Raw genomic sequence first — 14,129 nt, forward strand, 5'->3', positions numbered from 1 at the left:
AATGTTGGAAATATGCCCTAGAGGCAATAATAAATTGGTTATTATTATATTTCCTTGTTCATGATAATCGTTTATTATCCATGCTAGAATTGTATTGATTGGAAACTCAAATGCATGTGTGGATACATAGACAACACATTGTCCCTAGTGAGCCTCTAGTTGACTAGATCGTTGATCAAAGATGGTTAAGGTTTCCTGGCCATAGGCAAGTGTTGTCACTTGATAACCGGATCACATCATTAGGAGAATTATGTGATGGACAAGACCCAAACTATAAATGTAGCATATGATCGTGTCAATTTATTGCTACTGTTTTCTACATGTCAATGTATCTGTTCCTATGACCATGAGATCATGCAACTCCCGGACACCGGAGGAATACCTTGTGTGTATCAAATGTCGCAATGTTACTGGGTGACTATAAAGGTGCTCTACATGTATCTCCAAAGGTGTTTGTTGGGTTGGCATGGATCAAGACTGGGATTTGTCACTCCGTGTGACAGAGAGGTATCTCGGGGCCCACTCGGTAATACAACATCACAACAAGCCTTGCAAGCAATGTGACTAAGGAGTTAGTTACATGATCTTGTATTACGGAACGAGTAAAGAGACTTGCTAGTAACGAGATTGAACTAGGTATGGAGATACCGATGATCGAATCTCGGGCAAGTAACATACCGAAGGACAAAGGGAACATCATACGGAATTAAATGAATCCTTGACATAGAGGTTCAACCGATAGAGATCTTCGTAGAATATGTAGGAGACAATATGGACATCCAGGTCCCTCTATTGGTTATTGACCGGGGAGTGTCTCAGGTCATGTCTGCATAGTTCTCGAACCCGCAGGGTCTGCACACTTAAGGTTCACTGACGTTTCGGTATTATTGAGTTATGTGTGTTTGATAACCGAAAGTTGTTCGGAGTCCCATATGATATCCCGGACATCACGAGGAGCTCCGGAATGGTCCGGAGGTAAATATTGATATATAGGAAAGTGGGTTTTGAACTCCGAATTTTTTTCACGCATTTCCGGCAGTGTATCGCGAGTGACGAATGGGTTCCGGGGATCCACCAGGTGGACCCACCCACCACAAAGGGTCTCTTGGGCCGTGGGAGGACGTGGACCAGCCCTTAGTGGGCTGGCCGAAGCCTCCACTAAAGCCCAAGGCAGATTGGAGGTGGGAAGGAAAGAAACCCAAAGGTGGAAAAGGTGGAAAGGGTTTCCAAGTGGAGAGGAGGAATCCTACTCCTAGTAGGATTGGAGTAGGACTCCTCCACCTCCAATTTCTGCCAAACCTTGAGGGTTTGAGGCTGCCTCCTCCCCTCCGTCCCTCCTATATATACTAGAGGTTTTAGAGGTGAGGGCAAACCCTAATTGCCACGTGCTCCCTCTACTTCTCTCTAGATCTATTTCTCCTCTAGATCGGTTTTCAGCAGCGCTTAGGCGAAGCCCTCCTGGAATAGATCCACCACCACCACCCCCATGCCGCTGTGCTGGAGAACTCATCTACTTCTCCGTTCCTCTTGCTAGATCAAGAAGGCGGGGGTCGTCATCGAGTTGTACGTGTGCTGAACGCGGAGGTGCCGTCCGTTCGGCACTAGATCGGGATGGATCGTGATGGGATCGTGGGACTGATCGTGATGAGACCGCGGGACGGGCTGCGATTTGGATCGCGAAGATGTTCCACTACATCAACCGCGTTATATACGCTTCCGCTTAGCGATCTAAATGGGTATGTAGATTCACTCTCCCCTCTCATAGATGATCATCACCATGGATAGGTATTGCGTGTGCGTAGGAATTTTTTTTATTTCCCATGCAACGTTCCCCAACACTCAAAACCTTAGATTGGTACCTATGGGTTACTAGTAGTATTGGTTGCATCATGTAGTTGATGCTTGTTGGTTTACTTGGTGGAAGATATTATGTTCAGATCCTTAATAATCATTATTACACCTCTGATCTTCAACATTTTGATAATGTGTGAGTAGTTACTTTTGTTCTTGAGGAAATGGGAGAAGTCTTGTTATAAGTAATCATATGAATTTGGTATTTGTTGTTGCTTCCTCTAGTGGTGTCGTGTGAACATTCACTACATGACACTTCACAATCTAATGGGCCTAAATGAAGTCAATGTGGAATAATAAGTAGATGATTGGTTGGTAGAGTAAAAAAAGCTTAAACTCTAGTTTACGCATTATTTCATAAGGGGCTGATTTGGATCCATATGTTTCGTGCCATGGTTAAATTTATCCTAATTCTTCTTTCGTAGTTGTTTAGGCTTGCGAGAAGGAGTAACCATAAGTGGGTTGCTTGTTCAAGTAAGAACAACACCTTAGAACCGGTCCATCCACATATCAAATTATCAAAGTAACGAATGTGAATCAACTAAACATGATAAAAATGACTAGACGTAAATTCCCATGTGTCATCGGGAGCGTTTTACTTTATATAAGAGTTCCTTCAGGACTATCCTTTGCTATAAAAAGGATTGGGCTATCTTGCTACACACTTGTTACTATTATTACTTGTCACTTGTTACGAATTATCTTGCTACAAAACTATCTATCATTGTTACTCACAACACTCGCAGAGAATAGCTTGCTAAAATGCTTATCATTCTCTTTTGCTCCTTGTTGGGTTCGACACTTTTACTTATCGAAAGGACTACAATTGATCCCCTATACTTGTGGGTCATCATGTGATCACGAATTGCAAGATTTAGTGGCTAGCCAATTATAAAAGATATGAAGAATTTCATTATCCTTGACATGATGATCTAAGAAAGCCATGAGTAAAGTGCCTCCCAAAGCTTGAGGGGTACATTTTTCCTCAAGTTGATTAAAGTTATAAATATCCTGCAAGGCAGCTTGTTTTATATAGACAGAAAATATTTTTCATAAAAGTAGTGTATCATATCGTGGGTCACACTTTAGCATCACCCTTAGAAAAGAAACAATTTAAGAATATAATAATATCAAATATTTTCCTCTTGGGTAAACATGGTTGTAATATCATTTAATTTAGTCAAGTGTGCAATACGTTTTTCAGATTCATAGTCATTAAAAGGATCAGATTCTAGCAAACTATTAGTTCAGGATGAAACAAGAACTCATAATCCTTATCATTAACAAAAATAAGAAAAGTAGAAAATTTAAGATCAAGGTTCATCATTTTATTCATAGCTTTCTCCTTATGTAGAGCAATTAAGCCCTTTATACCATTATCAGCATCATAAGCCATAAAATCTCCACAATCTTCTCATCAAATACATATGAAGGATATGCACATCAAATATTTTAGTTCTAGTAGGAGTACTAGGTGTAGTAGGTGATTCATATTTCTTTGCTTCTTTAGCTTTAGCAATATGAGCATTTGGTAATTCACCAAGTGGAACAGTATTACCAACTAGAGTAAAAGAATAATCACAAGTATCATCAAGAGTAGAGCTAGGGTCGATTGTGTGTGATATATCGTCATGTAAAGTATCTGGTGGTAGTGTCACAAGTTGAGTCAAAACAGAAGAAAAATCAAGAGTAGAGCTAGTTGGTAGTTCCTTACCCCCTCGTCTTAGATGGCATGATCTTAGTTTTGGAATCCATGATGTTCTTCATAATAAAGATAAATTGCAGCGGATAATTGACTCCCAAGTGAACTTAATAAATAGAGCCATGCTCCCCAGCAACGGCGCCAGAAAAATAGTCTTGAGGACCCACAAGTGTAGGGGATCACAACAGTCTCCGATGATAGTATTTCACCCGAATTTATTAATTCAACACAAGGGGAGCCAAAGAATATTTATAAGCCTTAGCAGTTTAGTTTCCAATTCAACTACACCTTAATAGATGATGTTCTTGCAACATTTTATGAGTAACATATTAATAAGACAACAATAGTGATAAGGTAACGGTAGTAGTAGCAAAAATATTAACAAGTTTTTAACAAGTAGAGCATCAGTGATGGGGTGTTCAAACTAGATTGAATATGCAACAATCATAACCTAGAGCGATACAAACAAGCTCCAATTGATCAATCACACGTCGGCATATATTCCGTATATAGTCATACATGCTTGTGATGAGAACTTGCATAACATATTTTGTTCTACCCTCCCGTGGTTGCAGGTTCCTAACGGAAACTAAGGGTAATTAAGATGCTCCTTTTAATAGAGAACTGAAACAAAGCATTAACACATAGTGAATACATGTAATCCTCAAATTAGAATCATCCTCGCACAATATCACAATTGTTTTCACTTTGGGGTCTAGGGTTCAGAACAATAACAAGTGCATACAACTTGCAGTTAAGATCAATAACCCAAATATATTAATGAAAACGTAATAGGTTCATACTTGAAATCATGACACCTGGGCTCTAGTGACAAGCATTAAGCATACGTAATATTGATCTCAAAACAAAGTGGATACTAGGGATCAAAACCTAACAAATCTGATAACGATTACATAAGAGATCTTATCCAAATCCCATCTACTTCCAGTATACCTACAAAGTATTACTCACGCATGGATGTGAACATCATGAAATTGTTGATGGAGAAGGATTGATGATGAAGACGGCGAGAAATCCCTCTCTATGGATCCAGAAACGGGCTCCAGATTAGGGCTCCACGCGAATAATAGGATGTGGTGGCGGCTCCATATCGTAAAATGAGATAAACTTTATGCTTTATTTTTTCTGAGGAGATGTGAATTTATAGCATAGGAATTAGGTGAGGGCAATTTCCGGGGGGCACATGGAACGTGGTCGACTAGGGGGCAGGGGGTCGTGTCCCCTATCCATGTGCCCATGGTGGCTCCTCTCCGATACTTCTTGACTCTAGTATTTTTATACATTTTAAATAAATCTTCAAAAATTCCCATCCAATTCCAAGCAGTTGTATTTTTACACAAAAAATAAGACCATGACTGTTCTGCTAAAAACAACGTCGATCTAGGTTAGTTTCACTCAAATCATTCAAATTAGATGCCAAAATAATAGCAAATGTGTTTAGAAAAGTAGATAAACTGAAGACATATCAGATGTGCACACCTAACAACGATCATGGGGATATGATCGGCAAGTTGGAGATATATGTGATTGGATCTGGTCCTAACCCTACATTGAGTGTCATTCTCTTCAGCATCCATGGCGGCGCGACAGTGTCCATAAGCGGGCCGACAAGACTCTCCTATCAGTTTAGTATCTTTTTTCAGTTGTGGATTATTAATATTCCACGACCGGGGATTGATCCTTCAATCTTGCACACTATGGTACATGTGCAACATGAATAATAGGTCGAGAAACACAAGAACCCCGTTTTATATGTCAGATTCGATGAACACACACGTGACATGGTGGTTTTACCCATGTTCAGGCCCACGAGATGGGTAATATCCCTACATCTCGTTATGAGTATGTTGATATATGAGGTTAATTACATCTTACAATTTTAGATTGAATCCTTCTCTCTCGGGCTTTAAATGGGCACCCCGATCAATAAACATGGAAAGCTATTTTTCAGCAATCTCCCATGCCCTAACCTTGTACGGTTAGAACAAACACATCTCTCCTAACAAACAACATTGGATATGATAAGCACGCCCTAACCTCTTGCAAAATTTGTTTGTAAATTTTATTTTATTTAGAAATGACCTTATAAAGGTTTGGCACTTTTGATATACGACATTTGCAGCAAAAATAAGTATGCTAATAGACTTATGATGAAATATTTGAATGCTCCAAGTTTAAGTACTCCAGAACTTGTAAATTTGACAGTGGTTTTGTTGTAGCCTTTAGGGCATTCCAACACATACCCAAAAATGAGCACACAATCACAAAAAAACTCGAATTTCCACCCGCAATTTTTTTGGAATTTTAGTGTTTTAGGTCTAAAAACGACACTGATAATGTACCTAAAGTATCATCAGTACCTTTTCTAATATATAATAAGCTAAATTTTGCTATCCAATACCTAAATATAGGTCCTCCCTATCACAATACCATACTAAAACTGCACGTGCGAGAATACCATTGCCCGACCTAAAATTTTCTCACTGTCTCCCCGCACCACCCCACCTCAATGCCAACTTATTCTCACACTCAGAAATTGTCGCCTCCACTTCATCGACTGTCGTTGAAGCTCGGGTTGCCGCCTCGAGGAACCGACGATTCCAATCGCCCCAATCGCACCACCTCGGACATGCTCGCTGCCGCCGCCTGCCGCGGTTGACTGGCGGTCGGACAACATGCACGCCACCACCGTCGAGCTGCGGTTGTGTGCCGAGCTCTTGGCACTCGGGCAGCACGGCGCTGTCGGAGTTGGCCGCACCTCAGGCTCCCTTCATGCGCGGGGGAGGGGGGGGGGAGGGGGCCCCTCCGAGTGCCTTTGGTAGCCATCCAACAACAGAGTCAGCCCCGACGACCTCCGTCTCCCACTTCGGCCGCCACGCGGCGGTTCAGCTGCAGTTCAGCCAAATTCTAGGGTTTGCACCGTCCGATCTATGTTTCATCCGATTCTAAGATTTGAGTAAACATGCAGGCTCGTCTAGTGTCAGCAAAACCTCCCGGCTGTCTCGGTAAACGACGCAGCTGCCAGGCAAATTCGGCGGACGGTTGGATGCAGTCTGGGAAGCATACGACCTCGCCGATTAACGAACGGCCGAGATGCAGCGGAAAGTAGCCGCTGGTGTCTGGAGTTTAAGGCCGTTCTCTAGTTCGCCCCGCGCCGCCGCATTGCTTACCTCGTCCCTCCACCCTTCCGGCCTCCTCCTCCCACCGCAGCGGCGGCCGCCGCCTCACCGTTTCATGTCCAGGCTCCTGCCCCGCATCACCGCGCTCCCAAGCCGTCACCGCACCCACACCCCGATTCCGCCCGCCCTCGCGGAGTCTCTCGCTCGGGTCCTCGCCACCCGCTCCACCAACCCAGCCTGGGCCCGCTCCCTCGCCGCGCTCCTCCCCTCCCCGCTCTCAGACGGTGGCCTCGCCGACGCCGTCGTCTCCCTGCGCGACCCCGACCTCGCCCTCGCGCTCCTCTCCTGGTCCCGCTCCCACTCCGGCAGCCGCCACCATGACGCCGACAAACTCCCGCCGCCCACGCCTATCGCGCATTCCGCCCTCCTCCGCCTCCTCGCCCACTCCGGTCGCTTCGACGCCGTCGAATCCACGCTCCAGGACATGTCCCTCGCGGGCGTCGCGCCCACGTATGCTTGCCTCGGCGAGCTTGTGGCTGCCTACGCCGACGCCGGGATCGAAACGAAGGCCACCGAGATGTGCGAGCGCGTCAGGAGGCAATACGGAATGCTCCCTGCGGCGATCCACAGCAACTGCCTGCTCAGGCTCCTTGTGGAGCGGCGTCAGTGGAACGACGCCCACAAGCTGTATGACGAAATGCTTGCCAAGGAAGGTGGCGCGGACGATTACAGCACATGTGTGATGGTCCGGGGCCTTTGCTTGGAAGGGCGGGTTGAGAAGGGCGTGAAGTTGATCGAGGCGAGGTGGGGGGCGGGGTGCGTACCAAATACTGTCTTCTATAATGTCTTGATCGATGGGTATTGTCGACGGGGCGACATGGGCAGGGCACTGCTGCTCTTGGGTGAGATGGAGATTAAGGGGTTATTGCCAACTGTGGTAACATATGGAACTCTTATGAGCTGGCTGGGGAGGAAGGGTGATCTTGAGAAGGTTACCTATTTGCTGGCAGAGATGCAGGAAAGGAGATTGTCCCCCAACATCGAGATTTATAATAGTGTCATCGATGCTTTGTGCAAATGCCGGTCTGCACCACAGGCAATGGTAGTCTTGAAGCAGATTTTTGCAAGTGGCTGTGAGCCTGATGTCATCACTTTTAGTACTTTGATATCTGGGCTCTGCCGGGAAGGGCGTGTTCAAGAGGCTGAGCGTCTGTTGAGGGAGGCCATTAGGAGGGAGGTAAACCCAAATCTATTCAGTTATACTTCATTGATTCATGGCTTCTGCATTAGAGGACAAGTGATGGATGCATCCAATTTGCTTATGGAAATGATGGAAAGAGGGTATATTCCTGATGTGGTCACATTTGGAGCCCTGATTCACGGTCTTGTTGTTGCTGGGCAAGTTAGTGAGGCATTGCTTGTCCGGGAGAAGATGACAGCGAGGCAGCTTCTCCCTGACACTAACATATATAATGTACTGATTAGTGGCCTATGCAAGAAACATATGCTCCCTGCAGCCAAAAACCTTCTAGCAGAGATGCTCGAGCAAAATGTCCACCCTGATAAATTTGTTTACACCACATTGATTGATGGGTTCATTAGGAATGAGAGTCTTGACGAGGCAAGGAAAATATTTGAATTCCTGGAACAAAAGGGTGTCCGTCTTGACGTCGTTGGCTATAATGCTATGATAAAAGGACACTGTCAGTTTGGAATGCTGGATGAGGCAATTGTATGCATGAACAGCATGAGAAAGGTTGGGTGTATCCCAGATGAGTTTACATATTCTACTCTTATCACTGGCTATGTTAAACAAGGCAATATGAGTGGAGCTCTAAGGTTACTGTGCGATATGACGAAAAGGAGATGCCAACCAACTGTTGTCACGTACTCATCGTTAATAAATGGATACTGCAAGCTAGGTGATACAGATGCTGCAGAAGATATATTCACAAACATGCAACTTGAAGGTCTATTCCCGAATGTGATAACTTATACCATTTTAATTGGTAGCCTGTTTAAAAAAGGTAAAGCGATCAAAGCTGCTGCATATTTCGAACACATGCTGATTAATCAGTGTTCTCCTAGTGATATTACGTTGCATTGTTTAGTTACTGGTCTCACTAACAGTATGGCTTGTATCGTCAGTTCAAACTGCAGTGGTACTGTTAAGATGCATGAGAAGGATGCTCTTTTAGACATATTCAAGGGTTTGGTTAATGGAAAATGGGATCCAAGGTATGCAGCATACAATGCTATTATCTTCAGCCTATGCAGACACAATATGCTTGGTAACGCATTGGACATAATAAATAAGATGGCTAACAAAGGCTACTCACCAGACTCTGTCACTTTCATTGCACTTCTTTATGGATTTTGTTCTGTTGGCAAATCAAGGGATTGGAGGAGCATCCTGCCTAATGAATTTCGTCGAGATCAACTTGAGTTAGCCTCTAGGCACAAAATACTATTTGATCAATACGTAGCAAAGTCAGTTGGCTGTGAAGTCTCTAGTGCTCTGCGGTTATATCTTGAAGAATGTAGATCCTGAAAACAAATGGAGCATAATTTACTTGTTTCTGGCACTTGCGAATGAGGGATAACACCTATCAGCAAGTAAAGACTAAGAGTAGAATGGTTCGTAATACCATATCTACAGGACATTTCTGCCAGCACTGGTAATGCATCACTAGATCTCCAGTAGAAATGGTCTCCCTGAAGGTAATAATCTTGATATCATATTAATATATGATAATAGACCTTGCTTGAATCTCCTGTGACAAATTCTTTCTGGCTTGTTGACATTCCATGAGACCATGACAATATAAGTTTAGAATTTTAATATTGGACATGCAAAACTGCTTAAATGCCACCCTCAGAACACATTGTTAATTTGCTAAAAACTGGCTCTGCATACGTTCTAGTGTACTAATCTTGGGATCACATTTTGCATTTTGGTCAGGTCAGGTCAGGAAGGTGCCGATTTCACATTCACATTGGGAGCGGATCTCCTTATAAATATCACCGAGTGATTGCTCTTGATCAAGAAAAAAAACCTTGAATAGGCATCTGATGTGAATTTAATTTTGTGGTAAGGTGGATTCTCAACAAGTGCTCGTGCAGTTAAGCAGGTGAATAAACTGCAAATCAATCGGTAGATCCCACACTTAGGGTTTACATGGCATGGTGTTCCTGATATCTATTGATATTGGAAGGAGCTCCGTGGAACTGCTTTGGCTGTTTGAATTTGGTGTGCACAAACACTTTGCAGCCATATTTGGTGTTCCATGAGCCTACTGAGTCCAAAGGCTGAACATAGATTTCTTCTACTGAGCAAATGGAGGTTGATGAACGCAATATTTCTCATTACACAGATACTATCAAGGAACTGAAAACCAAGACGGCCAATTTAACTGATAGTTAGCGGGTAAAAATAAAATTTAACTGGAAGTTGCGGTGGTGTCAGGTGTCTTGCATGAGGCCTGGTGCTCTTTCTCAGCAGACCGAAAATTTCTGATTGGTACCCGAAAAACTGTTGAGCGATGATAATTCTATGAGACATCTAGGTTGGTCCTTTCAAGGATTTGTAACACTTTAGAGTTCAGAGCATAGTAGTGGGAGGAATAACAGAAGGCAACACATGTCTATTTTTTAGGGAAGAAGGCAACACCTGTTAACCACTAACAATTAGCGGGTGTCTACTCCCTCCGTCACGGTTTAGAAGGCACGTTTGAAAAATCTCTGGAATCAAGGTAGTCACCGATTGATTGTGAGATGTAGTAGGTGTAGATGCTAATGCGCCTAATCAACCGAGAAAATACTAATTGATAAAAGTAATTGCTTTATGATCACTGTTCACTAGCGACTAGTGGAAGCCCAATACGTGTAAAAAATACTAGCGTACACATATAATCACTGCTGTGCTATTCATCTGAAATTAATGACCAATTAATTTTGTAAAGAAAGTATTGGATCACTGATTTGATTGATCAGCTATTACGAACACAGCCAAAATGGACCATCCGTTTATTCTGAATAGAAAAATGTACAACAGAATCAAATTACAGACATTTTTATGACGTAAAATTACAGACATTATTGTTAAATAGCCCACTGGCCACTGCTCTGAAGACCCAGCATCAAGTTGCTCGTCCTACGCTTCCACCCTTCTCCTTATTTGCACAGGCAGGCCGCCCTTCATCCTGAGCGTCACCGAGAGCACGTGCTCCGGGGCGCTGCTGCCGGCGTTCTTGCGGACGACGTCGACCGTGAATTCTTCGAGCACACTAGCAGCGATCGACTTCATCTGCACGTAGGCCATCTCCTTCCCGAGGCACGTCCTCGGCCCGGCGTGAAACACCGTGTACCGGAACGGGCTCTCCGGCCGGAACGCGCCATTTTCGCCGAGCCACCGCTCCGGCTTGAACTCCGCGCAGTCCTTGCCCCATATGGCCGCGAGCCGCCCCATGGCGTACGCGCTGTACGTGATGTTCCAGCCGGCGCCAATATGCGTGCCATCGGGGAGCGTGTCGTCCGCGGCACTCGACTGAGAGTCGATCGGCACCGGCGGGTAGAGCCGCATCGACTCGGTGAGCGCGGCGTGCAGGTACTGCATGTCCCGGAGCGCGTCGAACGTGAACGGGTCGCCGGGGCGAGTGCCTGTCATGGACCGGACGGAGCGGACCTCGTCGGCGATGCGCGCCACGACGTCCGGCCGGGACGACACGAGCCAGAAGAACCACGTGAGCGCCGAGGACGTGGTCTCGCGGCCGGCGATCAGGAAGCTGAGGACGATGTCCCGGAGCGCCTCGTCGCCGTGCTCGTCGCTCGCCACGAACCTTGACAGGACGTCGTCTCTGTTTTCTTCCCCAGACGCGCTTTGACGGCGGGCGCGGACGATTTCCATGGCGAACCCGTGGACTTCGGCGATGGCCTTCTTCAGGCGGCGCTCTTTGCCGACGTTGAGCCACTTGTTGATCTTCCACGAGGCCGCGACGGGGTCCAGGAACCGGCTGACGATGAGGTCCTGCGCCTCGCCGAACGCGCGCATGAAGTCCGACTTCCCCTCCGTCAAAGCCCCGCCGTCGGCGAGGCAGCACGGGTCGTGCCCGAACGAGACCATGCAGATGGTGTCGAAGGCGAACCTCTCGAGCACGTCCTGCATGTCGAGCACCACGCCGGTCGCCGCGGCGCGTCGCAGCAGCGGGAGCAGCCTGTCCCTGACCTCGGCCTGCACGGAGTCGACGAGGAAGCCGCGGAGCGAGCGCGTGGTGAACTCTAGGCTGGCGTTCTTGCGCTGCCACAGCCACTGCTCCCCGTCGGAGTTGAAGAGGCCGTGGCCGAGGAAGTCCACCAGCATGGAGATGGCGCGCTCGCCCTTGGGGTAGTTGGCGAAGTTGGTGCGCAGGATGTGCTCGACGTCGGCCGGGTTGCCGGTGACGATGCCGGTGGTCATCCCGGGGATCCAGAAGCCCATCCTGAGGTCGGGGCTGGCGACGATGAGCTCGGTGGACCACTCGAGGAAGCGGTCGCGGTTCTTGAGGAACGCCGGGAGGTGGCCGAGCAGCGGGTGCCTCCTGAGGCCGTGGGTGGCGGGCTTCTTCTTGGCGAGGGTCCTCGCAAGGTGGTAGGAGATGTACAGTACGGGAGGAAGCAGGATGAGTAGCAGGGAAGAAGAAGAAGAGGGGAGCTCCATTGATTCTGACTTTTACCTTGGCTTTGCTGTCGAACTGTGAGTATTTTGACGGAGGGTCCTCTTGGTTTATATATACGGGCCTTGCAGGCAGATTCAAGTTGCACTGTCCAACCCAATACTCCATATCTGAAGATGAAGATGGTTGGTTTATACCTGAATATTCTATATATTTCCAAAGATGAGCCTGCCCTATCATCACACATGGCAAGTTGTGATGTGCTTGTCGTCCAAGGCAGGACCTTGCGATGGAGGCAAATGAGGTCAACTGTGACTCCGGATTAGAATAACAAGTGTGTCCTGGGTGTTTTTAATTGAACGGATGGGCTAATCCATAGTCGTGCTGTTTTTAATTGCGCCCCCTCACTTTCAGCAGCTTCCTCCTCTGTCCTGTCCTGCTTCTTCCTCACGAAGAGCTGCTCCCTTTGTTGTTCTGGAACTCTATTGAGTTTCCTTGCCAGGGGTCGCCGCTGCCAAGGCTATGATGTTTTGTTTTTATGTTAATCATTTTTTAAGGGTTTATGTAAATCGTTTTAGCTACTTTGTAGGTCGCTTTAAAGTAATATCTGGATCACTTGATTTTCACATGAATGAAGCAGCCGTCGGAGGAAAGGAAGGAACAGCGCCCGGCTCGCCGAAAAAGCCCTTTAGGTCTATATTAGGATGACACGCGATCCTATTACCTATGTTCAAGGTATTGGAGAGGAAAGGGGTTGGAGGATTTCTTTTTGAAAGATCCAGCAAACCGTTGGCATTTCATTCAATAGGAGGAAGCAATGGGAAATACAAAAGGTGGGGTGTAGGTCCTAGGATCAGTTTACAAGTGCAACTTCGAGGCACGGCCTTTGTCGGCCTCGACTCGGGATTTGACTCGGACTCCTCACAGCAGATTTCAAAATGGGCTCTCTAGACATGTTCCGTCTGCCTGGCTCCCTAGCTGAATGGAGTTCTCGATGGCCTTCATGATATCCTCAGCAGAAGGCATTTTACCCCCGAAAACGTAGCCGTTTCTCTCCTTCCAGATCTCCCAACATGTCAGGAGAGCGGTGGCCTTGTTTGCTCCCCTCTGCGAAGGTTGGGACACATTCACCATCTTCTTCATGATCTCTATGACAGTCCCTTTTGTTTCATGGTTGGTCGGTAAGACCTCTTGACAGCCGCCTCTTGTGCCCACCCTCGTCCATATTTCCGTAGAGAAAGGGCATTCCGAGAGCAGGTGTTGTGTCGTCTCCAGATTGCGGACACAAAGAGGGCAGAAGTAGCTATTTGGCTATCCGCGTCTTTGTAACCGGTCGTTTGTCCATAAACGGTTCTGCGCTAGAAGCCAAGCGAAGATCTTGATATTCCCTCTAACCTTGGACTTCCAGATGATCTTCGAGTGTTTGTATAGCAGTGGGAAGGCGGTCGCCAGTGTGGGATGCCGACACCATGAAGAGGTCCAGAACTGGGCGGAGGCGCCGTCACCTATCGTGATCGACGTCGCGGCCGCGAAGAGTGCCGTGTCGGGGTTGCTGCAGTGACTCGGGTCTGACCAGGCAATCGAAAGCCAGCGAAGTCTAAGGGCACAGCTGAAACGTTCAAGGTCTAAGATTCCACCCCCCTTCTGATGTTGGTGAGCATACTATCGGCCAGTTCACTTTGCAGCTACCTCGAGTGATCTCCTCCTCGTATTTCCAGAGGAATCTGCTTCTACTTCTGTCAATTTCTTTGAGGAGCTTATTTGGCACTTGGAGCACACACAGTG

At 46.5% G+C, this 14,129-nt stretch overlaps 2 protein-coding genes across 4 annotated transcripts; one reads left to right on the forward strand and one right to left on the reverse strand.

Annotated features, from left to right (window-relative positions):
* The first annotated feature begins 6,679 nt into the window (after window positions 1-6,679).
* Window positions 6,680-10,352, forward strand: LOC123395299 (pentatricopeptide repeat-containing protein At1g52620). 3 transcript variants are annotated; one of them, XM_045090280.1, is made up of 2 exons: window positions 6,680-8,720; window positions 8,842-9,044. In XM_045090280.1, exons 1-2 carry the CDS (start codon window positions 6,809-6,811, stop codon window positions 8,889-8,891), a joined length of 1,962 nt encoding a protein of 653 aa, XP_044946215.1. In that variant the 5' UTR covers window positions 6,680-6,808; the 3' UTR covers window positions 8,892-9,044. The 3 variants fall into 3 exon arrangements, 1 of the variants encoding a protein (XP_044946215.1); XR_006609696.1 differs by adding an exon at window positions 9,656-10,352 and having other exon boundaries at window positions 6,680-9,414; XR_006609697.1 differs by adding an exon at window positions 9,661-10,352 and having other exon boundaries at window positions 6,680-9,414.
* Window positions 10,353-10,689: 337 nt separating this feature from the next.
* LOC123395983 (cytochrome P450 94B3-like) lies at window positions 10,690-12,504 on the reverse strand. The gene has a single exon (XM_045091007.1). The coding sequence runs from the start codon at window positions 12,386-12,388 to the stop codon at window positions 10,847-10,849; it is 1,542 nt and encodes a 513-aa protein (XP_044946942.1). The 5' UTR covers window positions 12,389-12,504; the 3' UTR covers window positions 10,690-10,846.
* Window positions 12,505-14,129: the final 1,625 nt, after the last annotated feature.

The sequence above is a fragment of the Hordeum vulgare genome, chromosome 5H (assembly GCF_904849725.1).
Source record: "Hordeum vulgare subsp. vulgare chromosome 5H, MorexV3_pseudomolecules_assembly, whole genome shotgun sequence".
NCBI lineage: Eukaryota > Viridiplantae > Streptophyta > Magnoliopsida > Poales > Poaceae > Hordeum > Hordeum vulgare.